The following is a 16626-nucleotide window of genomic DNA, read 5'->3' as shown; positions in this document are numbered from 1 at the left end:
TCATTCAATATGTCTCCCGTTTGGCTAAAACATGCCCCCTTAGGGAAACTTCCCGGCGATCGGCCATGAGAGAGACTCAGCTGGAATTATGCACAAAATCAGTGTGAAGAACCCACCCGAGTTTCACTCTCAGCCACACCTTGACCAGAGATGGCGACAAAACCGTTATTTTCACTTTGTCTGCCGCCAGACAGCAGACAGATTCATGAGACCAGGAAAAACAGGCCACCGGCAGGCGAAGAACAAGGGGAGCTGGCCAGCTAGCCAGTCTGGCTCGGTGAACAGAATGTCGGGTCCTAGGTTCGATTCCAGTTAAGGACACGCACCTTGGTTGCAAGCTCCTCCCCAGCCCGGACCCTGGTTGGGGCGTGTGCAGGAGGCAACCCATCGATGTGTTTCTCTCACATCGATGTTTCTCTCTGTCTTTCCCTCTGTCTTCCACCCTCTCTAAAAATCAATGGAAAAATATCCTCAAGTGAAGATTAAAAAGTAAAAATTAAAATTAAAAAAAAAAAGGGTGAGCTGGTCAGTTTCTGGATAAGCAGGCCAGCTGTGCTTCTTTGCATTGTGTCCATAAGACTCAACAACCCTTCCCGCAACAGAGTCATCTATTTGGTGGCTCAACCCCAGCTTCCCTTATACCATGGTCGTCAAACTGCGGCTCTCGAGCCACATGAGGCTCTTTGGCCCCTTGAGTGTGGCTCTTCCACAAAATACCACGGCCTTGGCAAGTCTATTTTGAAGAAGAGGCGTTAGAAGAAGTTTAAGTTTAAAAAATGTGGCTCTCAAAAGAAATGTCAATCATTGTACTGTTGATATTTGGCTCTGCTGACTAATGAGTTTGCAGACCACTGCCTTATACTATCACCTTCTCTGAAAATCAAATATATCCCCCTAGAATATTCCTGGACACAGGTGGTTTGGGGCACCCACACATGAATCACTACTCAGTGGAGAGTCTTGCCAGCCCACCGCCTCAAGGTCTAAGTTCTAATGTCTCAGGTGTTAAAACCCGAAGGCAGGAGAGTGAGCTTCTAGTCACCAAAAACGAGGTGCGGCTATAAAATCAAAGCAATGTATGAAGGACGAGAGGACGCATGGGCACAGAGGTAGGTGCGAATGTCAGGTCTTCTCTTGCCTACTTCTGCGAGGAAAATGGCCTTCACTTTTTTGAAGGTTTGGTTTGAGTTTGGTTCGTTTTACAGATGAGAAAAGATGGCACAGAAAGTGTAAGTGACTTACCCAAAGCCACACAGCGAGTCAATGGCCAGGCTGAGGAGAGAACCCACTGCCCCTCAGTCGGAGTTCACACACGCCACTCCAGTCTTCAATCGTCTCCCCCCCACAAGCCAGGGCCCAGGGTGCGTGTCAGACCGCACGCTCCCTGGCTCACCTTCCCCATCCTAATCCCTGGCACAGAGGCTGCGACTCGCAACCCACGCTGTTAGTCATGTGCGATGGCAGCCGAAGGAACCCGACTATTCCCCGAAAAAGGGCGCGCTGCTCTCACTTTATAACGGTTTTCGCTTTTAAATACTCGGATTCCTTACTGGCTTGGTTGAGCCACAGCAAGGACACTGACATTAAGGTTTTTGATCATATTGTTCCTATAAGTAGAAATCATACTCTGGGGATATGAAATCCAAGGTGTATCAACATTTCGATCAGCTGTCCCTTTAAGAAAGGGAGGGAAACCAACCTTTCGTGCACCTTTCCTTTCTCATCTCCCAGAGTCACGGTCACTGTGCGAACTCTGTCCAGGTCGAAGCACGTGTCGTACTGGTGGAAGTCGGCCGTGACCCAGCCCACCCAGACGCTGGCCGGCTCTTGTCCAGGGAAGATCCTCACCGAGTAATAGTACTGCGAAGACAGCAAAGCAGGCGTTGGCAAGGTAACACGAACCAGTCTGAACTGCAGCGTCCCTGGATTGTTGAAGAATATACCCGTAGTTGCTTAAAATCACTGGGCCTGATTAAAATTTAATCGACACCAAGGACTAAGACTGCAAACTAAGAAGAGCCTTAGAGCAGAGACCCGGAGTTCAACTAGAAATCATGGCAACAGAGAAGTCTCTGTGTGCTAAATGGTGGAAGGCTCTTGTACTCCTGAGTGTGTATGCATGACTGTGGGAGTACACACGTAATATGCACACCATATGTATTTGTGCATAGAGAGGATGTTTATGCAATACAATCATCAGCCACTAGGCAGGTAAGCTTCGAATTCTGCCTGCTTTCACGGTGTGTGCTAATCTGTGCGGGAGTTTTACACCTGTGGATAGGTCGTCTTTCCTAGCACTAAATTGTCACATTTCCACATCTTTAAATCACTTTGAAATAGCTCCGATCTAATATGTGAAAACCGATCTCAAACATGGGGGGACTTGAGGGACAACTACTACCTATTTTTTTCATTTGGCATTTAGCTGTTTTGAAAGCTTTAAGTGGCACAGAGCAACACTTGACCTCTAACAAAATATAAATTACTTTCTTTTAGACACATCACAAACATGAAAGAAATTATATGTACTTGGAGAAATTAGGTCACAAATTCAAATTTTGCCAAGAAAAACAATAATAGGCCTTTTCCCCTAAAATAGCTCTTTTACTGCATATCCATATATTTTTCAACTTTTTACTCCCCCCCACCGCCAAATAAGAAAAAATTATTTTAAATGTAAGCTTGCTAAGTATGATGACTCAAAAGGACGTTTGAAATGTCAAGTGGGATGAGTGACAGACTGACGTAAGGACGTACCGTGGACGTCTGCATCAGGTAGTCGTAATCGTCCCGGTCATCCGCTAGGACGTCCTCAGTGAGCCTCGCGGAGTGGCTCGTGCTGTAATCCGGCTTTGTCTTTCGCAGCAAGAATCTGGAAATACCACAGAACTGAGAGTAAGCAACATTAAAAGTTCTGCTTCCTTCAAACACAAGCAAATAACCAGCTTAGTTCAGTGGTTATCAACCAGGGTGATTTCACGCCTCCGAGCATGTCTGGCAACCTCTGGAGATGTTTTTGGTTGCCATGACATGGGACGGGGGCCACGTGTGTGCCACCTGCACCTAGCAGATAGAGACCATGTTTCATGACCAAGGCAGAATCTCACCACAAACAGTTATTTAACCCAGAGCATGCTGAGGCTCAGAAATTCTGATTTAGGGCAAGGCGAAATGCTAACATGGGTTGTCTTCTTGTCCATAAAAACACTAGTTAGAGAGAAGACTCTTTAAGTTTCAACCAAGAAAGTAAATACAGACATTTTGAAAACTACCGTATTTTTCGGACCATAAGATGCACCGGACCATAAGACGCACCAGTTTTTAGAGAAGGGAAATGAAGAAAAAAAGATTCTGAAACAAATAGTGTCCTAAAATATTTTATGTGCATTAAAACCCAACATCACAGTCATAAACACATGTAATCAACCCTGTAAAGTAAACAGCAGCATTTAGAACCATTTTAGAGCCGGGCAAGCACACAGAGACCACACAGAGCCGGGCAAGTAAAAAAACTTTTTTTTTAAAGTATATGTGTAGGCTATATTTGGACCATAAGACGCAGGGACTTTTTCCCCCCACTTCTGGGGGGGAAAAAGTGCGTCTTATGGTCCGAAAAATACGGTAACTCTTGGCGGGAAATACTTGCAAACCATGTATCTGCTAAAGATTAATATCCAGTGTATGCAAAGAACCACTACACCTCAACCACAGAAAAGATCAGCCACCTCTGTTTCAGACGAGAGGGCTTCTCCTGCGCGTAATCCTTATGGTTGTTAAACTCTGGCTTTGCAGCTTCTTTGTCCTTGTCCACCCGATCGGGCACCAGATGGCCGTGAGCTGTCTTCATCAGAACCTCGAAATCAGAATCCGCGTCGTAATCCTCCAGGTCGCTCTTGGGCCCGAAGAGGCCGGCCCCCGGGAGCCCGCCGGCCGCTGTCCTGGAGAAGACCTCGGCGCACTCGATGGGCATGCTCAGCCGGTAGAACATGATGTCCGTGCTGCTGTTCTGGGAACTGAAGGACTTCTGAGTGATCTTTAAGCATGGGGAGGTGTCCGCGGTGCCGTCTATTCTGGTCACCTAGCACACAGGGACGTGATAGGTCAATTCCAGCCATCACTGTGGATTCGGGGGTTCTAAAGACCACGTGTTTCATGTCTGTAAAACCCCAAACACAGCCACATGTGATGTGGTTTTGTAAATTAGACGACTGAGTATCGTGAGACTGTGTGGCAGATATACCCATAGTTCTGCTTCTAACTCAGGAGAGGGTTTGGGAAATCCATGTGATCACTGCGTCTATTCAGACTGAGCCTGAGATTGCCTCTAAAAATGAAAATTAACAATGGCTCATTGGTCTAATCAGCTACTCATAAAGTATTTAAAATCAAGGCTGAGCCTGTGCTTAATTCTATTTCTGTGTAACACATCAGGGTCACCTTTTAAGTGACAGTAATTGTCCAAGTAAAATTCCTGTGGGTCAAGATATTCTGATCCTGTCTTTTGGCAAATGTCTGATATTTTGAGAAAAAGCAAACCTCAATATGTTCGTGGTTTGACGGAACCTGGAGGAACTGAGGAAGTCGCTTGCTTAGCCACATGGTAATGTCCCTGTTGGTGTTAACGGCGAACGGCTCGTAGCCCTCCTGTAAGCCACAAATGGTGAAGTACTTCAAGGTGCTCACGTCCTTTCCAAAGTTCATCCTTCCCACCTGAGCCACCCCAAGGCTGCACACGGGTATGAATCCTGGAAGAAAGAAGAACCACAATCTCAGTTCCATCAGTATCAGAGCCGGTTAGTGCGGCATGATCACAAGTGTTGTCCAGAAAGAGAGAACCGATGCTAAGTATTAGACGTAAGGTCAGAAGGGCAGTATTCGATCTCAGCATCACAATCCACTAACTGCGACCTCTATGTAAGTCGCTCCTGACCTTGGACTGTGTACATGAGATGCATGTTAAGCAGCCAGTCCTCCAGGATCCCTGGGCTTGTGCCCTGACCGGGAATCGAACCATGACCTCCTGGTTCGTAGGTCAACACTCAACCACTGAGCCACGCCGGCCAGGCAAGAAACTCAATTTTTAACTTAATTTAATGTCAATTAAAATAGCCTCGTGTGGCCAGTGGCCCCCTTACTGGAAGTGTTTGCCTCACGAAGGGCTTTCATCGTTTACATCCCTGCCCAGGTCACCCGGAGCCACAGCTCAGCTGCTGCTCTCTGCACTGGGCATCCCTTTACTAGTATTTCCAACTTCTCACTGATCAGAAATCACACAATGTGGGCTCCCGGTATACTGTCACCACATAAAGACTGAACAGTGTTTATTCATCTTTGTCCTCTCAGCAGCCAGCAGAGGGTCTCCACGGGGAAGTGAGCAAACAGACAGAAGCTATAAGCAGCTCAGAGGGAAAATCCTAAATAAAAACTTAACGTTTGTGGAAAATGCGCCTCTTGCCTACTGTTTATTTTTTTATGCACATTCAAGCAGCCATTCCTGTCGTAGCTCAGTAGTGTGAAGCAGCCTCAGCTAGAGCAATGTCAAGGGCGTCTGATCAAACAGGCCTTGAGGGTGCCCATGCGACTTGAAGCGGCAGCTCCTCTTTCCTCACCCTCAAGCAAAGACGGGGTCACGGCCATCAGAGCCAAGAGTCTCCTTGTGCCGCCCCCAACACACTTACCATCGCCAACATCAAAGTCCTTGAAAGCCAGCTCTGACCCTGAGTCGTCAAGAAGGATTTCGCCGTTCAGCGTGAACATCATGGTGCGCTCCGTCATGTCCACCATGCACCCCACGACATCGCCCGTCTGCCAGGAGCGCCCGTAGTGCTCGTTGCCCTGGTGCCACCGCTGGGCCTGGGGACAGAAGAGTCATTGGCACCGAGAAGGCCAGGAGAACTGCCTGCAGGACTCACAGCAGCCCTCCTCTCCCCACCCCCACCCCAGAGCCGGGATGCGGGAGTCCTACGTCCCTCATGGTAATACTGTGTGTGCTGACTCGAGAAAAGCCCAAATGCTATTTCATCATTTTGAGAATCTATCACTTTAAAAACCTACTCTATATACTTTCTATTCAAAAGAAAACTCTGTCTTTAACATTTTATTTTTCTCCCTACAATGAATGCTTCCTGGGACATGGATGGTTTCTCTCTACTCCCCCAAAAACAAAGAATTATGAGCAGAGACTCAAGCTGGGAATTTACCATTGAGTGACATTCTAGTTTTCATCCATTTCAAAAGCAAGTTCTATTCCTTGGAACAATGGCACCAATATATAACAAAATGAAATCTTAATACATTTCAATATACAAGGTGGGGCAAAAGTAGGTTTACAGTTAATTTTTGTGTTATTTTTGTATTATTATTTATTCATTATTATATTATCTTCCATACAAACAACTGTAAACCTTTGCCCCACCCTGTATAATAAAATAAAAAGCTTCAAATCAAACCTAAAAATGTTTACAATATGTTTGCTGAAGACTGAATATAGATGCCACTGTTGTCTGATATACACAGAGGATAAATGTGATAGTTGAATCTATAGTGTATTCTATTGATCTGTAGGTACAAAATTAGTGATATTGATTTTCCAGGTAAATCTTTTAACTTTCCCCTAAATGTCACTTTCACTGTGATCGAATATGTAATGAGATACAGTCACCAAGGCAAAACAATAATATGATTCTTCTCAAGTATAATACTTAGTTTTTAGAAAACTTAACTAACTACATTAGGTATCACAAGGTGTTCAACTTTCCCATCTGAAGCAAAAAAGCAGAATTCAGGAAAAATAAAGAAAAGACATTTCAGAACAAAGAGTGTCAACTGCCCTAGAGGACACAATGCTAGTTTTTAGTCTAGAAGTGCTCTCCCTCCATGCATATCTGAGAGCCCATCGCCAAACCCCTACGCGATTGCTTACTTATTCTAATTCCCTTTTTCCCATTAAGTTTCCCTCATATAAAAAGGAATAGAGTCCACTGGAGGAAAATCAGAGAAAACAAATAAAAGAATGAAAGATCTATTTCATTAGCAAGAATGACTATTAGTCCACTGTGACTATGTTCATACACGCAAACTTTTGTTTAATATTTTACACGGATAAAACAACATTCAAACATTTATATGATGTATTAATAATAAAATAAGCTTCCCTGGAGCCAAAAAGAAAAAAAAAAAGAAAATGCCTAATGATGTTGAAAATGGAAACTTTCCGTGATTATAACCCGCATTGCCTTAGGTATTCTTACAGTTATTAAAGGAGTCTGCCTATCAATTATTACTGCTTCAGGATCGATTTCTTCCGTGGGATTGCTGTGTCAACATGTGTGCATTTTAATGAGTGTATGCATTTCTAACACTTTTGTGAGACACGGTGCTTCATCTTTCTGACACGGGGTTTCCCGTGTTTGTGGGCGGAGAACACTGTGCGTTTCCCTGGGAACCATCTTCCCAATGTGTGTTTCCGGCTGTAGGGAGCACCCCGGGGGAGCCAGGCCCGGCAGGGAGGATGCCTCCCGCCCCCTGGCTGCTGCCCGGCGCCCGCTCACCTTGAAGCCGTCAAAGGCGAAGGCGTGTTCGTCGCAGCCCAGCTCCTGATCAGGCTGGCAGCCCGGCCTGCTCCAGCCAACGCGCATGTCCCCAGCGGTGACAGTCTCGAACTCAAAGTACCACCTTCCCGCCTTCACGGCGTAGGTTTTCTCAGCCCGGAAGATCCGGAACCGCTCCCCGGGGCTGCTGCACACTTCGGCTCGGGCAGCTGGGAAGGTAAGGAGAGTCTGTGATCACAGGGAACAAGGAAAAGGGGGCAGATGCCACATGACTTTATAACTACCCCCGCAGGGATGTGCGAGTGACACTCTCCTCCCATCGGGTGCACATGCACTAAGTGTGTTCATCAGGACGGGCAGCCCAAGAGCCAGCGAGGCGCAGGGAGCACCGCCTTCTGCATGAGGCCGTGGTGAGCTGGTGATACGTGAAGGCAGGGCACTGCCCGTGCAGGAGAGAATTCTTTCTGTGCAAAGACCTCCCAGGGGTTGGTGGTTTGGTAGCGGAAGATGAGATAAACGTGAGGCACGGATAGATAGAAATAGCACGAGAGACTGAAACCACTGCCCATGAGAAATGAGTGGACATTGGTGGGTGAGAGAGAAGAGGGAAGAAGCAACCAGGCAACGAGGGGGAGACAGAAAGCTATAAGAAGCAGGGGAGGGTCACCATCCCCACACCCCCAGGCAGCATGAGTGAGGGCAAAACTCTCCCTCCCACACATCTTCACCATCATGTGCTGCACACACACAGTGTTTAAGAAAGTGAAAGGGTCAAGTCTGACATCAGAATCAGTGGGAAAAGGGAAAAACATCTGTAGGCAAGGGAACACATGTGCATTGAGAGGACACAGTAGATAGAGTGGATGCATGTGGACTGAGAGAGACACAGGTGGACTGACAATAGGTGCACATGGACTGACAGTAGGTGCATGTGGACTGAGAGTAGGTGCACGTGGACTGAGAGTACATACATGTGGACTGATTGGGCACATATGGGCTGAGAGTGTGCATGTGACTTAAGAGTGGACGCACATAGATTGAGAGAGCCATGAGTGAGAAACGTCAGCCATGGAACCGGAAGCCAGGTGACCATGAGAAAGTATACCAAAAGGTTGAGGATTAAAAAAAAAAAAAAGTCCATATTCTTAACACATATTTATTGATTCCCTATTCAACTGTGTTTTCCTTAAAGCAAAATATTGCACTGATTGATACTGCCTACATGAATGACTATAAATAATGAAGGCTTAGAAAACACTAGACCCCTAGCCAGTTTAGCTCAGAGGATAGAGTGTCGGTCTGTGGACTGAAAGGTCCCAGGTTCGATTACGGTCAAGGGCATGTACCTTGGTTGCGGGCACATCCCCGGTAGGAGGTGTGCAGGAGGCAGCTGATCGGTGTCTCTCTCTCATCCATGTTTCTAACTCTCTATTCTTCTCCCTTCCTCTCTGTAAAATATATATATATAAAAATAACACTAGATCCCACTACAATTTATTCCCATAAACAACTAAACCCAGCTCTTCGAAGGACCGCTGGTGGGTGGGATGGGGGCAATGTCTGAACCAGGTAGACCCGTTAGGCTCCTCAGGAAGTAAACCTCTGTGGTGTGGGCCACGCTCCTAAGACACCGTCTCCTCCTTCAGAAAAAGGTGCTCTAAACCAGCAGGCCACTGGTGGCCCATGAGGTCCGAAAGGCTGGCGACCGCTGCTCTGAACTGCACACTGCGTACGGGATTACACGCTAGAGGACTCTGTCTGTGCTCCCTTTCTTCACTTATTCGGCTGTAAACCCTGCCCGTGACGTTGCAAGCGGAGGGAGCGGCGGGAGCCGGCAGTACCGTGGTCTTGGTCGGGCGCCTCCAGGCTGTAGCCGTACCCCAGCAGCGTGCGCACCGCCTCCCGGAGGCTGTCCTTGTTGGACTTCTTGGTCCTGTCGTCCAGAAGGGTGTAGGGCACCAGGCGCGGGTTTCTCCTGTTCTTGACGTCCTGCAGGAAGAAAAAGGTGCGGCCATCAGAGTCATGCCGACAACCTGAGGAAGTGAGACAGCAAACACAACATTGAAAGAGGACACAACGCAGAGGCCCTGAAGATAAGGCTGCCCCTCCCATCCCCCTGGTCTCCTCGGGCTCCAGAAGTTACCGGAACAGGGCCAATACAAAGGAGTTAACCACATGAAGGTCTGCAGCCATATAAAGCCAGACTTCTCCAGGAGAAGAAAAAGTAAAAACCACCACAGCAATAACAAAAGCCACCCGAAGGACCTCTTTCAGCGGCTACCTTCTGCCACGGTCACATGCAATGGGCTAACATAGAGAACATGCCATTTCCCTGCACAGTTGGCTGGCACACCTTGGTGTTGAGAAGAGCCACATTAGCAGGACAGGGATTCTGAGTCAAGAGACCACGTGAGGCTGTTGGCCCTTCTTAAGAGAAAACCCCCAGAAAATGGTCACAGAAGGCCATTCTGGGACCTCACGTAGCTTTAAGAATAGGCAGCGTCAATCCCCAGGTACCTGCTGGATGCCGTAGGTCCAGCCCTGCCGGATCCGGTCCCGGGCCCACACGTTGTGAGCATTTTCTGCCAGTTTGTCCACCATTGCCTCCTGAGACGGGGTGAGTTTGATAAAGCTCAGGTCCATCGGTGCCGGCTTGTAGCCACTTGTCAGCTGGTAACTACAGAGCAAAGCAAAACACATGTATAATGGGCCTTCCCACAAGGTCAAGGTTGAAACATCCCTGTAAGAGTCTTTGCGTGGCTCCACCTACTTATAAAGGTTCTGTCAGCACACTGGTGACCACTGGTGACACAGCTCCAGCAAGCCGGATCCCTCCACTCAAGCCCATAACTCATCAGGAGGAAGGGTCACGTGACCCTTATGGTTTTGTTTTTCACCAATAAACCAAGTTCAACAACTCACTTATCTCTCAAAATGGAGAACAAGTTATCATTGTTTGTGTTTCTAAGAGTCCAGGCTTAATGCCAATCCAAGTACTGGTTACCAGTGAGAACATTCAATGGATTTCTCAACCCAAGTTCTCATTTTCAACTTGTAAATGTTTTATTAATGTCATTTTTACTTAATGAAGCTGTATATGTATCCTTATAGATACTAGGAGAATTCTTATGCACCTACAGATTATTCTTACGGATGTAATTTAGGAAGCCCTAGCTAAGAGAGAGACTAGGAAACACACAGCCATCTAAACCATGAAGGCCTGGTTCTTCAGGGTCTCTTACCAGAGACTATTTCTGCACTCTGAGCTGGAGAGAAAAGTTACTAAATAAGTTTTCATCTCTTGGAAGAAATATAAAATTGAAAATGTAAAATTTTCAACACATAATATGTGGGCGCTGGCACTGCCCGCCCCACACAGACACACAACTGTCTCCCTGTCTAACGGCCGAGGCTGGTACCCAGCACTCACAGCTGCTCCTCTCACTCTCGACCACACGCATGTCCCTGTGGGCACCACCCACTTTTCTAACCGCCTCTGAGCTTACAGCAGCACAGGGCACACAGCAGCCTTGGAAGCCACAGTTTTTGAAAGAATTAACTTTATTTGCTAAGTTCAGATAAACATACACACCTGTTCATCTCAAAGATTATCCTTTTGCACAAAAGAAAATTCACCAGATAATTATGCTAAGGTAAAAGCATAGTGATCAGAACTTGAGAAAATGCTCTTTAAATAAAACTGGAAGTCACTTCTCCTAACTGCTCTGGGCTCTGGGTGTCATCAGCGCCAGGTAAGATCCCGACAGCAGGAGTCTGACTGCCCCGGACTTAGAACAGTGCCTCACGCCGGCAGGCTTCAGTAAAAGTATGTTGGATGAATCGATGTATGCCTAACACAACGGACTACTGAGTATTACTGACGTTCAACTTACTTCTTGGGTAGCTTCATCTTTTTCACCTTTTCCTCGGCGTGTTCATCTGCTATGCCCACGTGGCATCCTAAAGCCAACAAGGTCCTGGAAAACAAAACCAGAGCTCAGCACGATCCCTCCCTCGGCCCGAGGGCTCAGCTCACCCACAGATGGATCCGAGGGGTAACAGTCCTGCCTAAAGCAGAGCACACGTGTTTTTAAAGAATTAATTAATCAATACGGGACTTTTGAGTAATAAGAGAGTGGAAATTGAAATGGCACCAAAAGCAGATACCGATCAATCCCGCTAAGTCCCTTCCTCTAGCCCTTTCCCCCCTAAAAGCACCAATGGCTCCCAATTCTTCTGTCCTGCTAGAGCGTGTACTGCGCTAAGGGAGACACACGTGTGTGTGCGTGTGCATGTGTGTGCACGCTGTATACACAGCAGACAGTTCCCTGCAATCTGCTACCTTGACTTTACAATTTCACTTTGAAATCCTGTCCTTTCTTTAAAGCTGGCTTATATTTCAACAGCGCTGACGGGTTTCATCAGCTGGACGTGTCACGATGGTTTGACCCCATGCTCTGCTCTGGGGTTATTACAAACCGTGCTGCCAGGCACAGCCTCACGCATGCAGCACATGCACTGTGTCCTTCGTCTGTGGGATCAACCCCTCGATGCGGAGTTCCTGGATCCCAGGGCACAGACACTTTCAGGTTTAACCAGGTGGGCAATGTCTACAGAAATGGTGACGGTTTCCATTTCCACCAGCTCTGCCTTTTCCCCCAGTTATCAACCTGCTTGACCTTTGTTGATCAATAGGTTTATTCCAGCTGGAATTCAAGGACTTGACACTTAACTCTTTCGGGGAGGCTGCGGGGAGGGGACGCTTAGGACTCACTTCAGGGTCTCGAGCGACATCTGCAGGTTGTAGTTGCGCTCCTGCTCCGGCAGCTTGGAGAACTCCACCAGGCACGGGTGCTGCCTCTTGTTGTCATCTCTGACCTGAACCGGGACAGGAGGATGCCATGGGTCAGTCCCCCGGGCAGACACCGGCAGCGGCCCTCCAATCAGCAGTGGGGAGTGAGGGGGAAGCAGACGGGTGGCCCACATCCTTACTGAGTGTAGCGGCGACTTCACTTAATGGGGAACCATTTTTCAGTGTGTAGAGCCAGATTGGTCAGAGACCTATGAACCTGGCTGTCTGCCATACACTCTGCCGGAGGTCCCAGCCCCTCATCTCACCCACACACACTCTTTCCCGCTGTCACGTGTCATCCCACCACCTCAGCAAGATCTATTGGCATGATACAGGGTTTTTTATACCTTAAACCTTGACCATGTATGTTAGAAATCCAACTACACTAGATCAAAGACTTTAGGGAAGGACCAATGAGAAGGCTGGCTTGGATCACTGCACTGGTGATAAATATTAGTTTTTTGGGGGACCTGTGCTACACAGGCCTTTGCTCCCGTGGGGGCCTGGATGACGGGCGTGTGCTGTCAGGGGACAGACTGCTCCATGGGAACATCCGGGCTCTACAGATGACACACGGAAGCACTTCCAACCACACTGGGTTCTCTCTAAGAACCTTTGAAAGCAACGCCTGCTGTCTGCCTGTGTTAACCTTGATTGAAAATGTAGCCTGCAGCTTCCAGATGGTAACTTTTCAATGGTTAAGGCAATGGAGCCATGCTTCCGTCAGTCTGCCCATCTTGGCGCTCCCTCCGATACAGAAAACTGCCCCAAACTGATGTGTAGGGAAAAAAATCAGCCCATTCATTTGCATCATCACACAGCAAGATGAGCAAGAAAAAAAGATATATTCAGAAAGATGCATTAATGGAATCTGTAGATAAATGTAAAACTCTGTACCGGGCCATACTGCCAGCCAAGTTCAATTTTATTCATAACCCAGAGCTCATGGATGTTCTCTGCTAGCTTTTCTCTTATCCTCTCCAGGTGGGGGGGCAACACGATCTAAAATTGGGGGGGAAAGGAAAGAAAAGAAAGCACACATTAGAAAAAATACAATACAGCAGCGCTAATGGTTCTCCCTGCAATAGGACTAAATAGAACTGCCTCGTACCCATTAAAATAAAATAACTGGGTTCTAAGCCATCTATTATAAGCTAATTATAAAAATATAGCTCGTTACCTAAACACTCTTTAGGGAAATTTTGGGACCTTTTTGGGAAGAGTGGCAACTGAGGTTTCCAATTTACGAGCCAAAGTTAGGAAGAAAGAAGACAGAGTTTGGTAGGGACACTGCACAGAGAAAGACGCCTTGCTGAGTAGACGTGGGCTGCCCAGCAGAGCCTGTGTTAAGAGAATCACACAACTCCTTACCCCAACGTGGCCTCATCCACAGGCTGGGTGAAGGCCACTCTGCCCAGACGGTGCACTGGCCCCGTGAGCCGTTAAGTATCTGACTGCAGTGATCTATTTCCTCTTACCTCTGTATTGTCTGATTTCCAAATAGGATCTTTATAAAGAGTAAGTTTAATAACTTTTCTATAAAAAATATGAAGTGATTTTTTGCCGGGACCGGTTTGGCTCAGTGGATAGAGCATCAGCCTGCGGACTGAAAGGTCCCGGGTTCGATTCCGGGCAAGGGCATGTACCTTGGCTGCGGGCACATCCCCAGTGGGGGGTGTGCAAGAGGCAGCTGATCGATGATTCTCTCTCATCGATGTTTCTAACTCTCTATCCCTCTCTCTTCCTCTCTGTGAAAAATCAATAAAATATATTTTTTTTAAAAAATATGAAGTGATTTTCAAGGTGAGCTGTTGTGTCACCGACAACTAGTCCCTCAACAAGCCGAGCAGCGCCTGGTCGTGCCCAGATGGGGCAGGGTCTGCAGGGAGCAGCTCTCATGCCTCCTCTCCCCAGAGCCGTCGAGGTTACCCACGTCCTCAGGATCCCAGAGCAGCATCGCATCCCAGGAATTTCGACTCTAGACCATTTGACCTCAATCTCTATCCAAAATAGATGCCAGTTAAGTCATTTCACAATAGTAAGTGTATCTAGATGAGAGAAGAAGCAAAAACTCTACGTCTACCCTACGTAGGGAGTACCCTCTAAAGTTAGTATGGGCTACCTAAGGCTGTGACCTTCACTGTGTTACAATAGCAATGTAATGGCCTAGGACCACCCATAAAAATAAAACCGAGTAGAAGAGAAAACAGGTAAGTCAACCTGGTAAAGTTGAGCACATGCTTCCATCGCACATATAAATCGTATTTCTGAAAACATGCCAAATTCCTGTGGGGTGTGGGCAGGAGCTGAGAGCCTGCACATCAGAGTGAGCGTAGCGCTGACGGGACCAGCAGGCGGGCGGGTACCTGGCTGGTGTCCACGGGGACCGGCGTGAAGGCGGCTTGGGTCAGGGCAACTGTGGGGCCCAGCAGGTCCCGGGTGTACGTTCTCTCCTGCTTGTACTCCCGGCTGTGTTCCACCTTCAGCTTTTCTTTTGGCAGCACCGCTTCGTAGCAAGGAGCATAGCCCGGAGGGGGGAGGAATTTAAATTCTCCGTGTCTCCCTCCGAGCAGAAAGCGGACCCTGAAAAGGACATATGTCAGGGTCAGTGACGCCTCTGGGGGGACACGGAGGATTCCTGATCAACGAAACACAAGGAATACGTTATTGCTGCAAATGAACTTTCTCACAAGCCACGTTTCTTTCTAAGCACCATCAGAATGCTGACCCCTTACAGTTTATGAGCCTGCAGTCACGCAAGGTAAGCGGAGAGATAAGGAGCAGAGGCATGGGATTCCCAGGTGAAGGGACACATCCACGGGAGCTGGTCACTTAATGTCCCCAGGTGACTTACAAATAATCAACAGAGAGGGAGCGGACATGACCCAAGAATCCACACTTCACAGCACAGGGCGGAGCAGTCCCCGCCAGTGCCCAATTTCAGAGTGAAATTTAAAAGGACTCACATGCTATTTCCACTCACTAAAGAAAAAAATGTATCCTTATTTCTTATCCTCAGTCAAAACCAAAAAAAAAAAAAAACCTACTCAAGTCTTTTATATGTCAACGCTTTTTGAAATGCAGCTAAATGCTACCGATTTCCCAGGCTTACAAAACTAAATGTGCATTTCCCTCTCTTTTGTAATTCTTTTTCTAATGTGTGTTTCAGCTCCAGCCAAAAAATAAAAGAAGATAAATAAAATATAAAACAGAAAGTGGGGAAAGGCAAAAACTTCAAAACGTTCCAGAAGCGTACAGCAAGAGACATAATTTGAATAAACACACGAGAAGAGGTTGTTGGCGCAGGGATAGGTAATATTTCACGACCGCTCTGTCCCGTCCCTATGGTGCCTCTGTAACTTAGGAACCAGTCCTCTGAGTAGTTACAACGAAAAAAATAACCGGACTAAGCGGGTGGTCAGTGCAGTAAGTGTCCCCTCTCGGTAGTAGATACAGGCTGTAGTAAGAGATGACTGAGGGTCCCCTCGTCACAACAGACCTCTGTTCTGAAATTCTCTTTACAGAACTGGAAACAAGTGTCATTTTGAGTGTCACTGAGTCAGCTGATCACAGGCAGGTAGCTCACAGGCGTAACAGGAGGAGGTAAATAATAACACAGTTTCTGTAGAAACGACGGGCTTTGGGGTGGGTGTGGAGATATGTATGATGGAAAGATAAAGAAAACTAATGAAACTAAATAGGAGGAAATAAGTGGTATTTTTTACATAATATTGTCCATTTCCCCTTACGAAATAAGAAAATGAACTTGAAGGATTTCAGGACACTGGTTTGGGGAGTTAGTGCGTGATGGCCATGTGGACAAAGCCCCAGCCTCCCCTGGTCCCCTCTGGGGTGACTGGTGTCCTTTCCTGTAAGAACAGGCAGGTGCCGCCGGAGGGACGGCCTGAGTGACAGAGGCCAGGGGAGCAGGTGGCAGCAGTGCGGTGTCCTGTGGAAGTGTGAGCCGGAGGGAAACAGCACAGACACAGACATACTAACTTGATTCCTGCAGAGAAGCTGACAACGGGGAAGAAGAGGCCATCGATGTTGAAATTCTCAAACATCCCCTGGACGGGCTGCCCATTGATTCGGAATGAGATGCTCGGGGCACTGAGATCCAAGCAGCAGCTGATGACGTCATCGGTCCTCAGCAGGTGCTGGTTTGGCGAGCTCACGGTGCTGGCGATACAGCCTGTGGGGACACGAAGGAAGGGAACATGTGTT

At 47.5% G+C, this 16626-nt stretch overlaps 1 protein-coding gene across 1 annotated transcript in view; it reads right to left on the bottom strand.

Moving 5' to 3' along the window:
- The window catches only part of RYR2 (ryanodine receptor 2), a 167256-nt gene that overhangs the window by 94766 nt on the left and 55864 nt on the right, over positions 1-16626 (bottom strand). The window contains exons 21-33 of the mRNA XM_084868643.1: positions 16402-16594; positions 14769-14985; positions 13300-13404; positions 12325-12428; positions 11444-11527; positions 10068-10227; positions 9392-9539; positions 7551-7759; positions 5679-5853; positions 4537-4745; positions 3726-4078; positions 2758-2872; positions 1700-1860 (exon numbers count right to left, since the gene is read on the bottom strand). Coding sequence (XP_084724769.1) covers positions 1700-1860; positions 2758-2872; positions 3726-4078; positions 4537-4745; positions 5679-5853; positions 7551-7759; positions 9392-9539; positions 10068-10227; positions 11444-11527; positions 12325-12428; positions 13300-13404; positions 14769-14985; positions 16402-16594 — 2233 coding nt within the window. The remainder of the gene's footprint in view (positions 1-1699; positions 1861-2757; positions 2873-3725; positions 4079-4536; positions 4746-5678; positions 5854-7550; positions 7760-9391; positions 9540-10067; positions 10228-11443; positions 11528-12324; positions 12429-13299; positions 13405-14768; positions 14986-16401; positions 16595-16626) is intronic.

This window comes from Pipistrellus hanaki (genome assembly GCF_964339955.1).
Source record: "Pipistrellus hanaki genome assembly, chromosome: 20".
NCBI classification, from domain to species: Eukaryota; Metazoa; Chordata; class Mammalia; order Chiroptera; family Vespertilionidae; genus Pipistrellus; species Pipistrellus hanaki.
This window is presented reverse-complemented; position numbering and strand designations above follow the sequence as displayed.